Source organism: Monodelphis domestica, chromosome 1 (genome assembly GCF_027887165.1).
Source record: "Monodelphis domestica isolate mMonDom1 chromosome 1, mMonDom1.pri, whole genome shotgun sequence".
In the NCBI taxonomy this organism is placed as follows: Eukaryota; Metazoa; Chordata; class Mammalia; order Didelphimorphia; family Didelphidae; genus Monodelphis; species Monodelphis domestica.
In genome coordinates this window covers 466350830-466373709 of record NC_077227.1, presented here as the reverse complement: position 1 = coordinate 466373709, position 22880 = coordinate 466350830, and the positions used below count along the sequence as shown (strand labels likewise).

The 22880-nt window shown below is 34.1% G+C and overlaps 1 protein-coding gene across 4 annotated transcripts in view; it reads left to right on the top strand.

The window, feature by feature from the left end:
- SETX (senataxin) overlaps window positions 1–22880 on the top strand; it is an 87890-nt gene that overhangs the window by 52771 nt on the left and 12239 nt on the right. For 3 of the 4 annotated variants that reach the window (XM_007475192.3, XM_007475193.3, XM_056812615.1), the window contains exons 10-22: window positions 325–424; window positions 1540–1713; window positions 2576–2626; window positions 3562–3800; window positions 9552–9719; window positions 12660–12816; window positions 13612–13713; window positions 13885–14000; window positions 14313–14384; window positions 16635–16784; window positions 17807–17914; window positions 19536–19723; window positions 19976–20068. In XM_007475192.3, coding sequence (XP_007475254.1) covers window positions 325–424; window positions 1540–1713; window positions 2576–2626; window positions 3562–3800; window positions 9552–9719; window positions 12660–12816; window positions 13612–13713; window positions 13885–14000; window positions 14313–14384; window positions 16635–16784; window positions 17807–17914; window positions 19536–19723; window positions 19976–20068 — 1718 coding nt within the window. The remainder of the gene's footprint in view (window positions 1–324; window positions 425–1539; window positions 1714–2575; window positions 2627–3561; window positions 3801–9551; window positions 9720–12659; window positions 12817–13611; window positions 13714–13884; window positions 14001–14312; window positions 14385–16634; window positions 16785–17806; window positions 17915–19535; window positions 19724–19975; window positions 20069–22880) is intronic. The other variant, XM_056812616.1, reaches the window with a different exon arrangement.

Here is a 22880-nt window from a genome sequence, read left to right as displayed (position 1 = left end):
TATATTTGTAGGCATTTGAATGGAGCAGATTATAGCATCTTGGCAATGAATTTTTCCTTCATCTTAAATTCATTCATAAATTTCATTTCGACACAACATACTTCCTAATTAGCTCTTCTACAAAGTATATTGGTTATTAATGGAAGGGGGAAAGTGTTCCCCTTAAAGTGAATAATGTGGAACTACAAATTTTGCTTTAGTCCATTTATTTCTGAATTTGGGACTCCATAATCTTGCTGAGATATAATGCAATTTTTTAAAAAGTATGCTTTAAAGAATGTTTTAAAATGTTTTAGCTTTCTTTTGTGATTTTGTTGTGTATAGGTGGCTCAAGAATGGATTGACAACCCAAAGAAAGGGAACACCTATGAGCTTCATTTACGAAGCTTTTCTGCTGGTGACATAAATTGTGGGCAGTTTGTGGGTAATTTTTTTTTTTCATTTTTAAAGAGTTTTGAGAAATAGATCCAGGTGCTCTGGTTTTTTCATTAAGAAAATAGAAATGGGGGTAGCTGGGTAGCCCAGTGAATTGAGAACCAGGCCTGGAGATGGGAGGTCCTAGGGTAAAATCTGGCCTCAGACACTTCCCAGCTGTGTGACACTGGGCAAGTCACTTAACCCCCATTGCCTAGCCCTTTCTACTCTTCTGTCTTGAAGCCAATATACAGTATTGATTCTAAGATGGAAGGTAAGGGTTTTAAAAAAAACATATATATATATATATATATATATATATGTATATATATATATATATATATATATATATGTACATATATTTTATCAATTGAAAGTTTCTGAATTAAAAAAACCTGTCAGGATGAATTTGTATCAACTTAAAAAAATGTATTTGATGTTAAATACTGATGGCAATTCAACTATTAAAGGCAAATATATACTCATTTAATGGTCAGTACTTCCATCTGAATAAATGAGTGCCCTTAGCATAGATGCTAGGAATGGGAAAGGGAACCAGAGAAAGAATTTCACTGGGTCAGAGTAGTGTTCATAAATTCAAGAGAAAATAACCAGAGGAAAAGCTACCTGTGCCTTTTGTCATCAGTAATAGCCTTGAAAGAGTCAGGTTGACATTTTAATAGACATATAACATTAAGAATCCAATGGAATGCCTACCTCTTAAATTGTTTTATTTTAAAAAGTATATAAGAAGCAGTGGTTAAAAAATATATATATAATTGACCTCCCAAATGAATAAATTTTATTACCTGATGTTGGTAATTAGCTAATAACAAATTAATATTAAATTGATAATTATCACCCAGTTTTGTGATACTGATTTTTATTTAAAAAAATTTTTATAGCATTTTATGTTAGTATTCAAGATTACCTATTACTTCAATGGTGAAGTGATTATATTAGTATATTTTTGTAATATGAGTAGTTTAAATATATATTCAGTTTGTCCTAGTACCAAAGTTTGGATTTTGCTAACTTATAGCTATTTAAAATATTTCTATTATTAGCCATAGCTTATAGTAAATATAAGGTTTTTTTCTGATTTTTCTTTTAATTTTTCTGCAGTTTGCCTTCAGGAGTGTGATATGGCTAAACAACTGCATCCAAAGGAAAATGATTTGGTATTTTTGATTCCTAAAAAATTAAATGGAAAAAAGAAAGTTATTGAAGAAAGTGAGATGAAGGATCAGCAAGTGTATCATTGTGGTTATGTGTCTCAGTTTCGACGCTCTTCAGTCAGTAAGTGAACCAAATACTGCAACCAAAGATAGAATAAAGCCATAGCTTTTCACTGCCCATTTAAACTATTTCCCAAAACATATTATTTGACTTATCACTCAGGTTACTTGTCATTATCTAGTTTTCAAACCTTTATAAACTTAGACGTAGCATTAACTTTTCTAATTTTAAAGTTTGAGGTTTTTTTTCTTTTGTAATTCTCTTGTTCTACTTATTGCTGTCTGTTATCTGTAGAACTTTTTGTTTTTACATTTTAAAAATAATATACAGGTATCTCTTCCACATCGCGAGGGTTAAGGGCAATCTGGAAAATCTTCATAAAAATTTTTGGCCCTCCCTTCGTACCAGAGAAGTCTGAATTTTTTCTTTCTCTCTTATGGAGCATTTATAGTACATTATATCAAAATTCGGGTTATTTGGTTATAGGGTAGTGTGTGCATTTCTGAGTTTCTAAAAATTTTCTGTGTTGTCTGCTGGCCTTCATGTATTGTCTCTGACTTTTGCAAAACTCCCAAAAAATTCCCATTTAATTTCTTATGCCAACCTGTGATATATATAAACCTCAGTGGGGAAAGTCACAATGTGCAAAGGATACCTGTATTTAGTTATAATGTAAATTAGTGTGCAGATGTTTCATTAAGTAATGTGATTTATAACGAAAAGACTTCTTAATGCATAATTTAAAATCTGTAAAGTAGTTGGAAGTATATCTGTTTTCTAAAGTAGCTGTGGTGACTCTGACTCCTAGTGTTATGTATGTTGCTTCCTTAGTCTCTTCTATTTAGAGATAAGAATTGAGTTTGTATCTTCCATATGCCTTTTCATAGACATGTGGGGCTTTATTTCCTTGAAATAATTACAGGGCTCCATGGTGTAATGGAAAGAGCACTGGATTTGGAGTCAGAAGACCTAGGTTCGTATCCTGGCTCTGCTGCTTATTAAACCTGTATAACTGTAGGCAAATCACTTGAATTTTCTGGGCCTTGGTTTCCCTGGGAAACAAGGGATTTGGACTGGATGATTATTAAGGTTCTCTCCAGTGCTATAATCTGATCCAGTACTTTGTGATTTTAATAGGTAGTATGCTTTATTAAAATATATAGAATGTAGATCCTTAATTGCTTTGAATGGAATGCATTTGGAAGAGTTGCAAGAGGAAATAGCAAATTTAATTGGAATTCCACGGCCTTCAGACTGCTGCATTTGTTTTCTTTTTAAAAAATTATTGATACCTTGTGTTTTTTTAATCACCCTCATTTCCAAATACATCTTTCCTTGTTCCCCTACCCAGAGAACCATCCCTTGTTGCAAAAAATAAAAAAGAAAGAGGGGGTAAAACAGTTCAGCAAAATTAACCAACATATCAATTGAGTCTGACCAGTCAGTATATGCAGTGCCCCACATCCATTGTCTCCCATCTCTGCAAAGAAGGGAAGGGAGTTGCATTTTCTCATCTGTTCTTTGGGGCCAAACTTGGTCATAATAATTATACAGTATTCATTTTCTTTTTGTTTGTTTTTTCAATTTACATTGGTATATTCTTTGTATATAGTTCTTTCCTGGTTTTGCTTCACTTTGTATCTGTTAATATAAATCTTCCTATGCTTCTCTGTATTCTTAGTATTCTTTGTTTTGCATTTGCTTTCAAAAGCCAAATTAAACTTAAGAGCTATAGTTTTAAGGAATCAAGTCAGTTTATTTACTTTGTATAGAAAGTAATCTAGTAGAAAGTTAAGACAACAAAAAGGAAACCTATCAATTTTGTTAAAATCTTAATTTCGAAAGCCCCATTTAGTTAGATTGTATCCATTGGTAATACTATATACATTTTCTTTTTCCCAATAATAGGACATAATGCACAATTTGAGGGTTGCCTTTCCATCCAGACTCAAAGCAATTTGTCATTCCACATAAATGAATCAATAGACTGTATTGTGATCAGTTCTTTGGTGACTACACAACGGAAATTGAAAGCCTTGTCCCTTTTGGGGCGGAATACAGTGGTTCCACTGGCCAGGGCAATTCTGAACCCAAGTACTTCAGACTTTTGTCCTCGAGATTCACTGAACACGGCTCCTGAGAGGATTGTGAGTAATATTTATGTGTGTGTGTTAGGGAAGTCAGAACATTACATTTAAATACTCTAAAACCAATGTAAAATTTGAAAATATTATTTTATTTATATTTTCCTTTTTCTTTAAACATAAGAATAGGTTAATATTATTGTAAGCATAATAGACTTGTTGGAGGAAAAAAGTTTAGTAGAGTAAGGAGATGGAAGTATTTTAATAGAACAGCAGTAAAATTTAGCATAATGGATAGTGTATCAAACCAGGAGCTAAGACAGAGGGTTCAGATTTTGCTTCTGACACTTGCTAGTCACATGACTATTGGCAAGAAATTTCTTTGCTCTTCACTTTCCTCATCTGTAAAATGAAAGGATTAGGCTAGATGATTTATGAGGATCTTCTCACCCTAAATCTATAATCATACGATTATCCCATTTGAATTAAATTGGGGACAGGTAGGTGGTTCAGTGGCTTGAGAGCCATGCTTAGAGATGGATGGTCCAGGGTTCAGATTTGACCTCAGGACACTTCCTACCTGTGTGACCTAGGGCAAGTCACTTAATCTAGCCCATGCCCACTTGCCAAGCTTCTGTCTTGGAATCAGTACACGGTATTGATTCCAAGATGGAAGGTAAGAGTTTAAAAAAGAAAAATGATTAAATTCATCATAATTTGATGGAGGAATTAATATAAGACATAGACCTCAAACAGAGAAAGGGGACATTGCAAATGCCTGGGTTAGATAGTACTCTCTTAAACCATTTTATGTTAACATTTATTATGTATCCATTTTGCATTATCATGTGAATGGTCTGGAGAATTAGAAAGGAAATAGTAAAATATACAGCCTATTTTTTTTTCAATATTATGGGATTAATAAGAAAGCCCAAGAATACAGAAAAGAAAAACACAAATATAGATGAGGTTTACTAAAAGCTTTGGAGGTCAGTAAGGTTAATCAAAATTATTAACAGTCCAAGGCAAACCTTTTGCTTGCCCTCTGTTAACAGTGTAATAATGCAGAAGTAATGGTGGAATATGAAGCTGATTTATTGAAGGAAATTTTGAAACCATATCTTGTTGTATTTAAATTGGGACTGTTAGAGTGAGGAGGCAAACCATCTCCATCTTTACTTAGCTATCCTTAGACCTTACCACCTCTCAAACTGTTGCTTCCACAGTCTTATACTCAATAATGCCCTCCTGATCATAATTTCCAGTTCCTTCATCTATTTCTTTTAGCCTTAGTCCTTTTAAACATATTCTTCATTTTTATTACATCTTATCACAATTATTGTTTCTATTTATCCAGTCCATAACTCATGCTGGCCTTATTTTGTTCCTTTATTAATTTTGATTTGGTTTTTAACCAGTCCACCATGTTATGTCTTCCATCTTTAACACTTTGTAATTGTGTTCTTCATTGCTCCGCCAATTCTCCCTATTCTTATTCCTGAACTACAGAAGGGAGTACAGCTTCTTGTTTTTCTTTTTGTTATGTATGTCTCTAGTGCCTATTGTAGTGCCTGGTACACGGTATAGGAATATAATAAACTGAAGGCATATGACTATGATTGGTTCTACTACAAATATAAAACAATACAAATACTACAAATGTTCATTTTCAGCAAGACTCTCGATGCTGTTTGCCTTCCTTGATTTGCTTTCTCTCATATCTCCTGAAATTGAAAAAAATATAGTCATCTTTCATTAGCTACCTTTTCTTTCCTAATCTATACTTCATAGCCCCTCCACAGTCATACCAGTCTTCTCCATTATTCTAGTCCCTGAAAAAGAGATAGTTCTTATGAAGGCTCACTTCTCTGCTTGTGCCTTTTCTCTCCAAACTCTTCTAATGGCTTACCTTGTCAGCCATTTATTTCATCTTCTTGTTTCTCCCCTGATATTGATTCCTTTTCTGCTATCTCCAAACATGCTCATCTCTTTAAAAACAGCAATAACAACTTTTGCTTGACCTCATTGTCACCTTTAGTTATCATCTCACATCTCTTCATTTTTACTGTCCTAGAAAAGTGAATGAATGAAAAAGCTAAATGTTTGGGACACACATACAAGCAAATAAAGACTTTAGTCCCTACCTGCAAGAAACTTAGATTCTACTAGGGGAAAACAGTACATAAAGGGGAATTCGATTTGGAAAGTTGGGGTTTGAAGAGTTGGAGTGGGACAAGGGTACCCTTGAAAGATATGCTTATACTCTATTTCCCAAGTATTCATTCTCATCTCAGATTCTTGAAGTCTGTCTTCTAATGACTGCTTTGCTGAAACTGATCTCTCCCAGGTAGCCAGTGATCTTCTAATTGCTAAATTTCCTGGCCTTTTAAAACTCTTATTTTCCTTGAGCTTTCTGTAGTTGTTGACAGTCCCCTCTTTTTAGACAGTCTTTGTTTCTCTTTTGAGGTACTGCTGTCTCTTTCTTCTAGTTTTCTTTATACTTGCCTTTGCTGAATCATGATCTAAATATTCTTCTCCTTCAGTGTGTGTTCTTCGTGGTCCTCAGTCCCTGGACTTTTCTTCTCTCTGTATCCTCTCAAACCAGGTGAGTTCCATCTATTTCAGTGGGCTTTTGATTATCTTTATGCACATGACTTTTAAATCTATATATCCAGCTTGACTCCCTCCTTATGAACTCTAAACCTACATTGCTAGATGCCTACTGGACATTTTTACCTGGATATCCCAAATAAATCTCAAATTTAACATGTCCAAAGTAGAATTAATTATCATCTTCCCTATATCTTAGACTCCTCTAAACTTCCTTTTTTTCTGTTGAGAACATTTTCATCCTTCAGTTACCCAGACTCACAGTTTGTAGTTATCCTTGATTTCTCCTTCTTCTTCACCCTGTGTTTCCAATTAGTTGTCAACTGTAGTTGACTAGATTGACTGGATGTAAATGCTCTATATATCATCTGTATATATTAAATTTCAGTTTTAGTTACTATATTTTCTTGCTTATCTAAACCTTGATCCAGAGGGAGTGTAATAGCTCTCTTCAAGTATTTGAACACTTGCAGGTAAAGGAGGTTAGACTTGTTCTATTTGACCTCAGAGGGACAGAAACAAGCCATGGATGAAAGTTAAAAAAAAAAACAAATTTAGGCTTGATGTCAGAATGAGCTTCCAAATACAGTTCTTGCTTAACTTAATTGGATTATTTCACAGACCTTCCTCATTTCTCACAGAGATCTACCTAGTGCCCCACTCTAGTTCTGGGGCACCCTTTAAAGCCAGAGATACTTCAATGTCTGGAGCAGAGGAACCTTAGCAGGGATGGGTGGGTGGGTGGATAACATAGCTGTATGCTTGCTGAGGAGTGGAATTTGTGTAATGAGAATTTACATAAAGTGAGAACTGTCTATATTACATTAAGAACTTTTTAGGAGTGGAACATAGTGAGGTAAAAAGGTTTCTTGCAGGAGATGGCACTTGAGCTGAGTCTTCACTAGAGCTATATTCATTTATGTATTTAAAGATATCCAACGTTAGAATGGTCTGCCCTGAGATTTTGTGGGTTTCTCCTTCTTAAAGGCCTTTTAAGTAGAAGCTGGATGATCATTTGTTGAATATGTTATAAGGAAGATGCCTTTTCACTTATGGGTTGGATCAGATGACCCCTGAGTTCCCCTCTAACTCCAAATTTCATGTTTCTGTGATTCCTTCACATCATCTTTTACATCTACCACCTTCTCTCTACTGAAATGGCCATTAGCCTGGTACAAGTATATTTCACTCTTGCATGGACTATTGTAGTAGTCTCCTAATTGGTTTCACTACTTCCAGTCTTTTTCCTCTCCAGTCTCTTCTCAATGTAGCTGCCAAATTGATATTCCCAAAATATGTGACAGTATAACTGCCCAGTTAAAAACAATTACTCCCTGTTTCCTCTAGGATACAAATGTGTGCTCCTCTAGCCCAGCTTTAAGGCCTTTGAATAGTATGCTCCCAACTTCTACCTTTTTAGCCTTGGTTCATATTACTCCCCTTCATGCACTCTATAGCCACACTGGACTACCACCTCTTTTCTGAATTCTTCATTTCGTTTACAGATTAAATGCATTTGAATAAGCTGCTCTTTGTGTCTATTCTATTTAATTCAAGAAGCATTTTAATGTATTTATTACATGTCAGGCACTGGCATCGTGTTAAGCACATATACAAAGACAAAATAATAGCCCATGACCACAAAAGTAGCTTATCCTTGAAGGGGATAGAGGTGGCAAACAACACTGTATGCAAAAAATAACATAAAACCAATACAAAATAAATACAAAGGAACTTTTTAGGAATGGAACATAGTAGGTAAAAAGGTTTCTTACAGTAGATGGCACTTGAGCCGAATCTTGACTAGAGCTAGTTTCCATGAGGTAAAGGTGAGGAGGGAGCACATTGCAAACATGAGAGACTGCTTATGCAAAGGCCTAGAGAAAGGGGATAGACTGTTGTATACCAAGAATAACAAGTAAGCTAATTTGGTTAGAACATGAGAGAGAATAGTGTATGATCAGCCTGGGAAAATAGACTGGACCCAGATTGTAATTTAGATGGCTGGTAGAAAATTTTGTATTTTTTCCAAGGGTAATGAAAACTACTGAAGTTTTTTGAGCAAGTTAGGAATGTCACTTTTGTAGCTATATGGAGAATAGATTGGAGAAAAGAGAGGCTAAATGCAGGAAGACTAATTGGTCCAGAATGTGAGGTGATGAAGACCTGAATCAAAATGGTGATCAAGTGAGAAGGGAGAAAAGAAGAGAAGATATGAGAGATGTTGAGGGATTAACAAGACTTGACAACTGATTAGAATTGGTGTGAGAGGGCTGTTAGGGAGTAAAAAATCAAAGATCATTCCTGGGTTGCAAATCTGGGTAATTGAAAGAATTTGTGTACAAATGAGAGGAATTAGGAGGGAGAAAAGGTTTAGGGAGAAGATAATGAATATTGAGTCTGACCTACGTGTGGAATAGCTAGGTGGAAATGTCCATCAGGCAGTTGAAGATTCAGGAATAGAACTCAGAGGCATAATAGCTGGATATGTAGATTTGGAGGTTATCTAAATATGCTGTAGTTTAACCTTTGTCATTTGATGAGATCAGGTGATAGATAATGATCCTTTGAAGAAGATTAAAAAGGATCAATCAAACAGGAGGAGAACCATGATAGAAACAGTGCCACAGTAGCTAAAATGAGGGGGAGGTGATCTGGTCAGCTAGATCAGATCCTACAAAGAAATCAAAAATAGATGGAAAATGAGAAAAAGCCATTGAATTTAGCAATAAAAAATTTTTTTGTTGGTCTTAAAGAAACCCGTTTCAGACAATTTTGAAATGGAAATCAGATGGTAAGAAGTAGAGAAGCAAGTGGGAGATCAGAAAGATGAAAACATTACTTTTCCTGGAACGTGCTACTCATCTCTTTTAGAATACTTATTGCTCTTCAAGATGCAGCTCAGATGTTAGCTGGTCCACAAAGTCTGGCAACCTCTCACATCTCTCTGTTAATATTTTTCTCCATCTTCAATTTACATTGCATTTCTTTATGTACATATAATGTGCTGTTAAGAGAATATGAAAGCTCTTTTAGGGCAGGTATTTTTTCATTTTTGTCTTCGTATCTTTAGTGCCTTAAATATAGTAGGCTTAATAAATGTGTCATGTTGAGCTGAGGAAAGTAAAATCTAAATCTTCATTATATTTCCTTTAATGTGCTATAAAAGAAAAAGCAAATAATTTAATTTTCATTTTTATTTAGCTTACCTACCTGAAAGACTATAATGAAGATCAAAAAAAAGCAATTGAAGTTGCATATGCTATGGTAAAGCAACCTCCCCTAATTGCCAAAATCTGCCTGATTCATGGACCTCCTGGAACTGGCAAGTCAAAAACTATTGTTGGCCTCCTATACCGAATTCTGACAGAGGTAGGTAGAGGGTGTGTGTATAGGGGTGGAAGTGTGTGTGTCATGTTATATTTTATGACAGTATATACCATTTCTTCTGTTAGTTTTATTCAAATTATCAGTAACTATGTATTGACAGTTTTTTCACTTTTATTATGTGTCTGATATAAAACTCTTATTGCATAATACCAAATTGAAGCTGGTCAAAATCAGAGAACAGATTTTAATATATCTATGACAACCCCAAATATTAGGAACCAGACCAGTTTTTCCAGTTTTTGAAGAAAAATAAATGAAAGACATTGAGAATGAAAAGATAACATGTTTCTTATATTTAAGATATATATAGCTTTATACAGAATAAATAGAAAGTAATCAACTGAGAAAAGACAGTAGAGTAGAATTAAAGCAGAATGGAGGCTCCCTGGGAGAAGGTGGGATTTTAGTTGGGACTTAAAGGAGGCAGAGAAGAGGAAGTAGAGCATTCCATGGAGGAATGGAGGACAGGCAGTGAAAATGCCTGGTGTCAAGAGATAGAAACTCTTATTCAAAGAACAGTAAGAATGCCAGTGTTACTGGAGGGAGGCTATGAGATGGTGCCATGAATAAAGTATCAGACCTGAAATCAGGAAGAACTGAGTTCAAATTCTGCCTCAGACACTTGCTTGTTACATGACCGTAGGGAGGTTACTTGGGCACTTGATCTCTTCCTACCTCAATTTCTTCATCTATAAAATGGAGATAATAATAGCACATATCTCCTAGGGTTATTATGAGAATAAAATGAAATAATATTTATGAAGGGCTTTGCAAATCTCAAAGCACTATATAAATGCTAGCTAGTAATGATAATTATTTACTTTGCAGTATTTAATTTACAAGCCAGGAAACTTTGCTCCTTCCATCCACTTTAAAAAAACTTATTAAAATGAACTCAGATTTTTCTAATCTTTTTCCCACTGAAATATGTTTTTCTCTAATTTTATTGAAATAAATAGGCATTTGTTATTCAGAGATTTTTCTTGTAACAAGTCTGTGATGGAATTCACCTTGTAACAGCATTCATAATGTTCTTCTCTTAGCCTCCAGATTCTCTCCTTTACTAACTTTCCCTTAATGTATTGAGTTCACGACAATTCTTTTAGTCTCTCATTTCATGACCTCATTGTAAAACTGAAACTACTCTTAGTTTCAAAATCTAATGATCTTTTTTCAGTATTCACTTTTTTTACTTTTACATTTTCCACCATTGACTAGTCTTTCCAGTTTACTATTTTCTCTGGGTTTAAATGACTTTCCTCTCTCCTGGTTCTCCTTCAACCTCTCTACTCCATTTCAGACTCAGTTGCTAACTTACCTGCCATGTTTTGCTCCCTAAGTATGGGTATACACCAAAGCCCTATGTTTTCTTCTCCCTCCAGATACCCTCTGGCATCTCATTAGCTTCCTCTAATTATAACCTCTGTATAGATATGATCCAGCCTGAATTTTTCTTCTGAGCTGCCATTTTGAATTGACAACTACCTTTTGGACATTTCAAACTGTGTCTCCCATAGGCATCTTAAACCAGTGTGTTTTTAAAAAATTTATTATATTTCCTCCTAAATCCTCTCCTTTACTGACTATCCTTATTTCTGTCAAAGGTACCACCATTCTTCTTGTCATAATTTCAGTTCATAACCATAGTTTCTTCTACTTTTCTCTCTTCTTCACATCACATATTTAACCAGTTGACAATTTTTACTTTTTTCTACCTCAGTAACATCTCTCCTATCTCACCCCTTCTTTCATTCTCCAACATTAATTTCCTAAAGTACAGATTTGACCAGGTTACTCATTTACTCAACAAATTCCAGGGGCTCCCTATTGCCTCTTGGACAAAATATAAACTCTTGTATTTGACTTTTAAAGCCCTTCCCAACTAGGTCCCATTTTTCCAGCCTTTATATACATTACACTTTTTCCTGCACACTCTGGCCACCTTGCTGTTCTTTACACATGACAATGTATCTCCTGTCTCCAGGACTTTGCACTGGCCATTTTCCATGTTTGAATGTACTTTCTTATACTCAGTTCATAGAGTCCCTCACTTCCTTCAAGATGAAGTCAAGGAGGCAGCTGGGTAGCTTAGTGGATTGAGAGCCAGGCCTAGAGACGGGAGGTCCTACGTTCAAATCTGGCCTCAGACACTTCCCAGCTTTGTGACCCTGGGCAAGTCACTTGACCCCCATTGCCTAGTAGCCCTTACCACTCTTTCTGCCTTGGAGCCAATACACAGTATTGACTCCAAGACGGAAGGTAAGGGTTTAAAAAAAAAAAAAAGATGAAGTTGAAGCATTACTTTCTATAGCCTTTCCTGATCCCCTCAAGTATGCCCTTTCTTCTTATGTATTATTCTATATATACTTAGTATATAGATATTGTTGCCCTTGAAAAAATGTAAGCTTCTTGAGAACAGATTTTTTAATTTATTTGTATCCCTAGCACATATAGTAGTCATTTAATAAATACTTATTGGTTGATTGGATAAAACTTTTTAATGGCATGAAGAAAATTTTTCATTGATTTTTCTGTATTGTTATCAAGAGTCCCCAGTATCCCCACCCCCTTTTACAGTTACTATATAATGATTTTTCTAAATTGTAAGCTTTATGAGGGCAAGGACTTTGTTTTGTCTAAACTTTGTTTCTTTTCTCTTCGGCTCACTATTTTATACACAACATTACCTTAATAAATGTTTGTTGATGAATGAACAAATGAGCTTCAACTTCAACTGTTTCAACTTATTATGAACAAATTATTAACTTATCTAAAGAGAGGTTGTCCAGTATCAAAATGAAAAATTTTGTTGTTTATGGCCTTTAAGTATGAAATGGTAACTGTAATGTGAACTCCAGACACAGGTTAAGCTAAAAATTACGAAGTAGAATTCATTATATCTTTTCCTTGGGATATCTGTAGAAACCAAAGAGGGGAGATTCAGATGAAAACTTGAATGCCAAAATCAAACGAAACCGTGTTCTTGTATGTGCACCCTCTAATGCAGCTGTTGATGAACTTATGAAAAAAATCATTCTTGAATTTAAAGAAAAATGCCAAGACAAGAAGAATCCTTTGGGTATGATCCTTTTATGATTTTACTTGTCTAATGTGGGCACTTTGGAAGGAGAAATGTAAAACAATTCATCAAGTCAGAATCTCTGTTGGAGTCCTAGTCTTTTTCAGAAACATTAACAGAAGGAAAGAGTACTGCAGACAGTATAAAATACTGAATAATTCCTAAATTTATATTTTGTGATCACCTGCCACATAAATGGTTTTCTCCAACTATTCAACCAGTAGCCAAGGAAGATAGCAAATGAAGCCAAATTAGGAGCAAAATTTGTTGCAGATAATACTTATCCACACTCTGATAGTTGAAATTTTATGGTGTTGGATTAGCTAGGTGGCACAGTAGATAGAGCACAGGTCCTGGAGTCAGGAGGACTAGTCAAATGCAGCCTCAGATTCTTTCTAGTTTTCTGACCTTGAGCAAGTCATTTAACTCCCTTTCCTTAGCCCTTGTCCTTCTGTCTTAGAGTGACTAAGACAGACAGTAAGAATTTTTCTTTTTAAATTGATAATGTTGGATTGAGAGCTAGCAGTGAAAAGTTATAATCTAAGTTAAGAAGTCAACTCTAAATATTTGAGATTGGGAATGCAATTTAGTTTGGCAGATAGGCTTATATGCTGTGAATAAAAATACTTTACAAACTAAACTCCTGGTAGGCTGAATATTAATTATTTTCTGAAATATTCAATCTGAGAATCTACATAGTCATACTTTCTTTTAATTCTTATATGGGGTAAATATTTTACTGTCAATGATGGAGGGATTTCCTCATTGATCATACTGTGCAATTTTTACATACAGGAAATTGTGGAGATATAAATTTAGTACGGCTGGGCCCAGAAAAATCTATTAATAATGAAGTCCTAAAATTCAGTTTGGATAGTCAAGTTAACCACAGAATGAGTAAGTACTACCCTTTCCCCCCTCATTTTATTATACTCTGTATGGCTTTGACATGAAATACAATTGGCACTGTCTTAGAACTTTGAAGTTACCAGTTAGAATTTTTTGGTTATGTTGTTTAAACCAGAGTAGTTTTATTAATTAAGTCTATTTTTTCCTTTACCATTTTAGAAAAGGACTTGCCCAGTCATATTCAGGAGATGCATGAGAGAAAGGAACATTTGGATGTTAAATTAGACAAGCTTTCTCGCCAACGAGCTTTGGATCGATGTGAAAAAGGGCAGAAGGTTAGATACAGTCTTAACTATACAGCAAATAGACAGAAACTGATTAAGTGATTGAAATTTGAGATCAACAAAAAATAAACTGTTGGGGCTCCAATGGAGAGTATTGGTTCAATTCAATTCATATTGAATTGAATTTGTTGAATAAGTAGAATTATATTACTAGAGAGTAGGACTAGGTTAATAGTGATTCTGAATTTTCCCATAGGATAAATTGACTTGACTAAAATATTTGGGGAAAAAGGTGTGATTTACAAATCTTTATTTCTGGTAATCCCTAGCTTTAACAGTGTGATTGTTATTTCTGTTTTTCAGAGATCAAATTTAGATGAAGAAATTGCACGAATTTCTAAAGAGAGGCAGCAGCTTGCTTCTAAACTTAAAGAGGTAAAGGATATCCCCTATGTCATTTTCTTAATGTCACCATAATTATAACCAGTTTTTATCAAATCTGTGATCTATAGATGACGTTATCACTCCCCAACTAATATCTCTAAGAGAAAGGTAATGAATTATGTCTTTCTTCTTTGCTCTAGGTCCCTAAACTCCTTTGTTAGTTGGACTTTGGGATCTTTTTAATTCTACCAGGAACAATATTGGTCATAATGCTTATCAGTGATAGGAGTGTTAGTGAAAAATAAATATAAATGTTTCTTTAACATTGTAAATAATTTTAAATTTATGGTTTTATGTGTGGCTTTTTAAAAAGTATTACTACCACCACCACTTTTTATTTGAATGCTTTTGTTTATGCTTATAATTTAGAATTTAAAAAAGAATAATGGTTTTTGTTAATAAATCACTCATTTTGAGACATCTAAACTGGAATAAAGAAACAGAAAAGAACAAGAAAGGAAGGGCTATTTCTAGCTTCATTCTTACTATCTGGGTATGCATTTTTATTTGACAGCATAAATACTTCTATGATATGGAATTTTTTATTTTTCTTTGGAAATATAAGAATACTATAGATATAAAAGTTTGGACAAAAATTATATAGAAGTTTTCTCTGTATAAATCTATCCTGAGCAAGATGTTCCTGTCATAAGATAGCTCTAGTCAAATTTAAAAGAGGGATCCTGATATATTTATCATCATAATATTGGGGGTTTGAGACTGAGATTTTCCTTTAGTACATTCATACTTTTGGATATATTCCTATACATATGGGCATGATAAATGATACTTGAATTTAATTCAGATTTTCAGTTCTTGACTATATTCTAATGTAACCAAGAAAGATGCTGGATTAAAACTTAAATTCATTCCATTCATATTAAGTATGAATCCTACACAGGTCCTACACTCTGAGCTATAAGAACAAAAATAAAAGCTCCTTAGGGAGTTTATTGAGAATAAAAAGCATATATGCAGATAAATAACAGCAATAAACACACAGAGTAAATACAGATTAAATAAAGATCAATTAACACTTTCACTTCAAATTTTACTTATCTTGGTAAAAACTTCAGCAAACTTGAACATTTCAGCATAAAAAATAGAAAATGAATATGGTATATCTCTTATTATAGATATCTTGGGGTTTTTTTTTAAGCTTTTAATAAATTTAATAGGATAGTTCTAACATTTCCCTTTTTGTCTGTATCCCCTTCTGAACTTTTTTGTTCTCTATTGTTTATTTTGAAAATGCTATCTCCTTATCTTATAAAGAAGGAAACTGAAAACCAGATAGTTGACTGAAGTCACAGATGTAGTTAAGAGATCTGGAACTAGAATATATATCTTCTCATTCCAAACACAGTGTTTATTTCATTGTACCATAAGACCATATTTGTTTCTGAGTTTTATTTTTGTCATCTGTAAAATGGAAATAAGAAGATATTTCTACTTACTTTACAGGGTTGCTGTAAAGAAAGTACATTGCTATATGTATGTAAGCTATTATTAATTGATGGTTTAGAGATAATAGAAAAATGATCTATTTTTTCCTCCCTCAAATAGTCAGTGGTACTTGAAGTATTTGAAAGCAGGAGAATAGGAAATTAAAGGGAGGATAAAAGAGATAGATAATTGAATGTGAGAGAATTACAAAAGCCAGTTGTGCATAATTTAAGAACAAGGTATATATACAATCTCTGGATTGTTCATTGTTATTTCACTTGTGCTTTCATCAATTCCTGAGAAATTATATGTAATACTTTAACATGTATCATTTTAATTGAATCTTATCAGATTTTTAACAGAATAGATTACAGTGGGACCTGTTTGAGTTGTAAAAACTTGATTATGAGATCTACTTTCCATTACCTTATGCATTTGCTTGTGAAGATGATTTTAATTTAGCTTAAGTATTCCTTTGGAATATGCAGTTTGAACATGTGGCATAATTTTTGATTTAGTATGATCTATATGGATTGATGTTTCACCAAATAGTTTTCAGTGGCAATCAATTCAGCAAACCTTTATTATATGCTCATAACTTAGAAGGCATTGTGTTTAGCTCTGAAATATAGAGACAACAAAACAGTGCCTACCTTCATGAAATCTTTGATTGTTTCTGCTACTCTCAAGATTTGGGATTATGGTTAAAATTGCTGTTTTATTGTTAAGAACAGATACATCTGAATTTGGGAATTAATTGCAACTTTATGTTGTCATCTTTTATTATGCTTCTAGGTTCGAGGACGCCCACAGGAAACTCAGAGTAGCATTATTCTGGAGTCACATATCATCTGCTGTACATTGAGCACAAGTGGTGGTTTGCTGCTAGAGTCTGCTTTTCGTAGGCAAGGATGTGTCCCCTTCAGTTGTGTCATTGTTGATGAGGTAAGTGAAGCCAATCAGATCTATACAAGTGTCACTGCCCTAGTGTCATTTGATGAGTAAAACAAAGATGAAAGAGACTTGCTAGAGGGCAGCTAGGTAGTTCAGTGGTGTGAGAGCCAGGACTAGAGATGGAAAGTCCTAAATTCAAATCTGGCCTCAGACACTTCCTAGCTGTGTGACCCCTGGCAAGTCATTTGATCCATATTGACTAGCTCTTACTGTTCTTCTGCCTTGGAATCAATATACAGTATTGATTCTAAGGTGGAACGTAAGGGTTTAAAAAAAAAAAAGAAACTTGCTGAAATGTGACTAAAATATTTTTCTTATCAGTATTGTCCTGCTTTTATAATACATACTTTTTTGTTTGGGTGGATGGAAAATATAGTCTCATTGTCAGGTCCCATCCTTTGAGTCATTTCCCAGTAGTTGGGATGAATTTGTGTTGACCTATGTACAATTTTTGTCTGTCCCCTATTGTGATCAACAACATAGATTTGTTGGTTGCTTAAGGTTGGTGCTTATAATCATGGAACCAATCAAAACTAACTGATTCATGAGGGGATCATAGCTTTAGTGTTCTGAGGTAACCAGATAAAAAGATTTCTTTGTCCTCTGCTCCAGGACTATTTTTATATTTTTCACACTCCATGTCAGTTTGTTATAGTTCCTAAGGTAACGATGGATGTGAAGGCTTTTAAATTCTGTCTAAATAAGCTGTAAGTCTCTAACCCATAGATTAGCTAATTAATTTATCTTTTTTAATAGTAACTCCTAAGGGTTTTGTGGTATCTTCAATATAGTAGGAACTTAATGAATATTTGTTGACTTGAATTGAATTATAGTAGTAGTATATAGACTAGAAGAGAATCCTTTCAGCCCAGAAAATACTTGGTTGTTTTTGTAAGCTGAGACAAAAGTGCACAACTTCTTTTTTGATAGCTAAAATTTTAAAACTACATATAAGTAAAGTTATAGAAACATTGATTAGAAAACATTTTTCTCCTCTATGCATTGTTACCAAGGCTGGGCAATCTTGTGAGATTGAGACTCTTACTCCATTTATCCATCGTTGCAACAAACTTATTCTGGTTGGAGATCCTAAACAGCTCCCTCCCACTGTCATTTCTGTGGTAAGTCTTTCATTACATACATTTGTTTGCTCTCTTAAAACAAAGTTTTTTAGATGGCTTTGTTTATGATTAATCTTGCAGTTACAAAACATTTAATTTTGGGGGGTTGGAAGAATGATTGACTTCTGTTAAAGAGCAGCATTGCTTGAAAAGATTGGTTCAATTAATGCATCTTAATTAGCTTTAAAAATTGATCTGAATGTGCCTTTGTTGTATTATTTTAATATGTGTTTAATAATTCCCAGCTCTATATGCCTACTTAGTACCAGGGAAATAAATGGGTTGAAAATAGCATTTTTTTCTATATCCCCAATTTTTTTTCTTTTGAAAACTGATGTTGGGATTATTTTTATTTTGAACAATTTAGTTCTGTCTTATTTTTAGTAGATGGATTTTAAAGAAATATGCTAAAGATTTAAAGCAAAAAAAATTTTTTTATATTGAACTCTTTTGAAACCATTAATCTAATAACTGTGTTCTATCGCATACCAAGTAGACAATTTTCCAGTCTTATAAGAAATTTGCCGCTTTCCTTCCTCCTAAAAATAAAGGTAGTAGATAAAAAAGCAAAGATCAGCAGATTCACTTCATTTATTTATTTATTTGCTTATTTGTTTATTTAACTTATTTATTTGTTTGTTTGTTTATTTAGTGCTAAAACCCTTACCTTTTATCTTAAGAGTCAGTACAATGTATTGGCTCCAAGGCAGAAGAGTGGTAAGGGCTAAGCAATGGGGGTTAAGTGACTTGCCCAGGGTCACACAGCTGGGACGTGTCTGAGGCCAGATTTGAACCTAGAACCTCCCATCTCTAGGTCTGGCTCTCAATCCACTGAGCCACCCAGCTGTCCCCCAGCATCATAGTTTAGTTGTACATAGTTAGAGGTTATCTGCTCTACCTTCCTCTCCCTCCAGAACAGAATGAATTTCAGATCCTGACTCCATATTTTAGAGTCAGAAATCATTTTATTTCCCAGGTGAGTTAAGAAGTCAGTTTCTCTAAAGTCAATTGTAACTGCAAGCAATGGTAATTGTAAAATTAGTTATATTAGAGATGATTTATTTTGTTATTAATATAAATAATTTGTACTTCCAAATGGGAGTTGTGGTTTACCTAATCCAAAATGGCAGGAAGTAGTCATTCCTAATTGACTATGGATATCATTGTGCTTTTTATGGCTTTGTAGATTTTTTTCTTCAGATTCATGTGTGTCTTGGTTTGAGAAAATATACTAATTTTTCAGTAGTATATACCAGTTTTATAGAGAAAACAGTTCAGAAGTGTGCTCATTAATTAGAGGATGCCTATTTTGTATTTTAAAATTTGCTCCACATATTTTCTTGATGTATAAATAAAAGCTTAGAGTATTGCAGTTTTTGAAAATTAAAAAAACAAAAACAAAAATAATTCTATTACATTTTTCTGCTTGGTTTTGAATCACCAGGAATTTGGGAGAGTTTGTGATCTTTTAGTGCTTAGAATTGTGCTATTCAGGTTATGTTCCTTAGGTACCTAAAACTTAGCATGTCCAAAAGTCATTATATATTCCCAATAAATATTTTTGATACCAGTAAAGAAATATAAACAAGTTCTAACGAATTATTTCTTTTCTCCTTGACAGAAAGCACAGGAATATGGCTATGACCAGTCAATGATGGCTCGATTATACAAACACCTAGAAGAACAGGTGAAACAGAATGTGATCAGTAGATCACCTGTTTTGCAGCTGACAGTTCAATACAGGATGCATCCTGATATATGTCTCTTCCCATCTAGTTATATTTATAACAGAACTTTGAAAACAAACAGGTTAGTTCAGTTTTTTTCGTGGTTGATATGTTTTATTTGTGAGTTTATATACTTCAAAAGGTTAGTACATGTCAAGCATTTTATTCACACAATTATTTAGAGTGCTATCCTGAGTATTATGGTGGAATATAAGGAGGCTGGTTTTTAACCTCTGAATCTCTCATACTCATAGGAGAAAATTAGTTCTCTAAAATCTGTTTTTTATAAGTGCTAATATTATTATATTTTGATAATTATTGATAATGCTCTTAGGTTGACTGAAGAGAGTCGATGTACATCAGACTGGCCATTTCAGCCTTACCTTGTGTTTGATGTGGGAGATGGTTCAGAAAGACGGGAAAATGAGTAAGTCCTTTTCTTAATACTGGTTCAGGATTTTCCTTGGAATGTTTTTTATCTTGAAGTTTATCCTATTAAAAATGCCTCCTACAAATGTCTTGCATTATGTTGAGACACATTGGGCTTTCAGTTATCCTAGTTAATAGTTTTTCCATTTTAACCAATATCTCATTATTATTAGTTTCCCACTCAAAATACTCTTGTTTCCCTTAACTGTCCTTTTAATTAGAATTATTTGCTTAGTCCATGTCTAGGGCCTATAAATAGAAGTTTTCCTTGAGGCCTTGTAACAGCTGCTGAGTATCATAACAACTAAAAGTACAGTAAGAGGAGGTAGAAAATTCTTTTGCTCTGCCAGAATCCAATTAGCAATTCCTTCTTCAAGTATTTCTTTACCTTTCATAGGGCTCTGTAATATACTTCATATATAAACCTAGGTGCACAACCTTAATAAACAGATCCACTTTTGTAAATGAAGTTTGAGGACTTTATTCTTGTTTTCTACAATAGATAATATACCCTGCCTTTTCTTTCTTTTTTCCTTAAAAACCATGTTTTTATACCCTGAATTTTCAAATAACCCACTAAGACCCAGGTCCAATTTTCTTCTTTTCCTTCTTGGCCTTTTTTTAGCATTTGACACTGTCAGCTATTTTTTCCTTTTGGCTACTCTCTCTTCTCTGGGTTTTTGTAATGAAGTTCTGTTGTGATTCCCTTCTACCTGTCTGAAAGATCCTTCTCAGTTTCCTTTGCAGAATGATTTACCCATACCCTACTGTCTTACCATCATTGTACCCTAGGTATATTTGTCCTGGTCTCTTTCATCTCACTTCTCCTAGAGAGCTTATTAGCTCCCATGAGTTCAACTGTCATCTCTCTGCAGATGAATTCCAGGCATATATATGTTGCTATCCTATTATGTGCTATAGGGCTTTAAATCAGCATGTCCAAAACTTAATAAAACCCACTCCTCTTAACTTTTCTATAGTCATTTGTCAAGTCTTGTGGATTCTACTTCCTCTATCTTTTACATCCATCCCTTTTTCTTTAGTTTAGATCCTTGTAATTTCTCACCCGGATAATTATAGTAATATCATAATTGGTCTCCCAATCCTGTTAATCTCCTCTCCTTTACATAGCTGAAAAATTGATATTCTTAAATCACAAATTTGACCATTTTAGTTCCCTGCTTAAGAGGTATTAATGACTTTCATTGGCTCTAGGATAAAATATAAACTTTTGTTTGGCATTTTAAAACCCTTTATTTTCTAGCTCTAATCTATATTTCTAGGCCAAATTAAACATTGCTATTGCTCACACAATATGTTCTAGCCAAACAAATCTACTTGCCTTCCCTTATGTGTGATATTCCACCTCCAGTATCTGTGCTTTTGCATGGATATCTCTGTGTCAGGAATACTCTCTCTTCTTACCTCTATTTCCACCACCCATTGGTGAGTTATTTGAATCTCCCTTTTGAAGAATGTACCAGATCAGCCACACTTCACATTCTGTCTTTTGCCACCATGTTTTAGTAGTTTTCTCCTACTAGCCCTAAAACCCGTTTTCTTGTCGATGAATTCTTCCTGAACCTCCACCCTGACCAACCATCCCTCATTCACTGAACTTCATCACCATGTCCTCAAAGCTACCTCCTCTTCCCTTGCTATGTGGAGGTCTTTCCACATGAAAATGTAAGCTGTTTGAGGGCTAGGATTGTTTTTCATTTTGTTTGCAGTTATATCCCTAGTGTTTAGTACAGTGCCTGAAACATAGTAAGCACTTACTGAATGCTTTTTGACTGCCTTGGAAGGAGCATCGTCATCATCATCATCATCCCTGGCATTTATATATATCACTTTAAGATTTTCCAAGTACTTTACAAATTTCATTTCATTTGATTCTCAAAACAACTATATGAGGTAGATGCTATTACATTACTACTCCCATTTTACAGAAAGGGAAATTGAGAAAAAAGTGGTGTGACTTGCCCATGGTCAAACTGTTATGGTGTGAGCCTTGACCTCCAGTCTTCTTCCTGACTCCAAGTTCTGTGCTCTACCCACTGCATCATTTAACTGCCATGTAGATTCTCTCTCTTTTTTTAAAAATTTACACCATTTATTAAGAACCTACTATTCCAGTCTTTACAGCTAGATCCTAAAAGACAATAGGAAAAGGTTAACCCATGGACTTTTCCTTTCAAGAATTAGCAGTTTAAGTGAAAGGCTGGGAGTATATGCACAGGAAATGATCATGAATTATACAAGACAGAATATCAGTAAGGGCTAAATTGTGTGGTATAAATTTTAAGAGCTGTAGGAATTCAGAGGAGAAATATCCATGGAGAGATAGAGTCCCAAGATTTTTTTCAATCTTTTTTAAATTTTAAAATATTTTTTTAAAATTTTAATAAATTTCCGTATGAGTTTTCCAAAGTTATATAATTCAAATTATCTCTCTTCCTTCTTCCCTCCCCCCTCCCAGAGTTGGCAAGCAATTCAGTCACATAAAACATGTTTCCATATTACTCATTTTTTATAAGTGAATAATCTTGTAAAACCAAAACCCTAAAGCATATACCCAAATAAATAAATAATAAATCATACTGCTTTCTTACTCCAACAGTTCTTTCTCTGGAGGTGGATAGTGTTCTTTTTCACAAGTACCTCAGAATTGTTCTGGATCATTGGATTGCTTTAATAGCAAAGTATTCCATTTGATTGTTGCACAATATTGTTACTGTGTACAATATTTTTCTGGTTCTGCTTATTTGACTTGGCATCAGTTCATGTAGGTCTTTTGAGCTCTTTCTGAA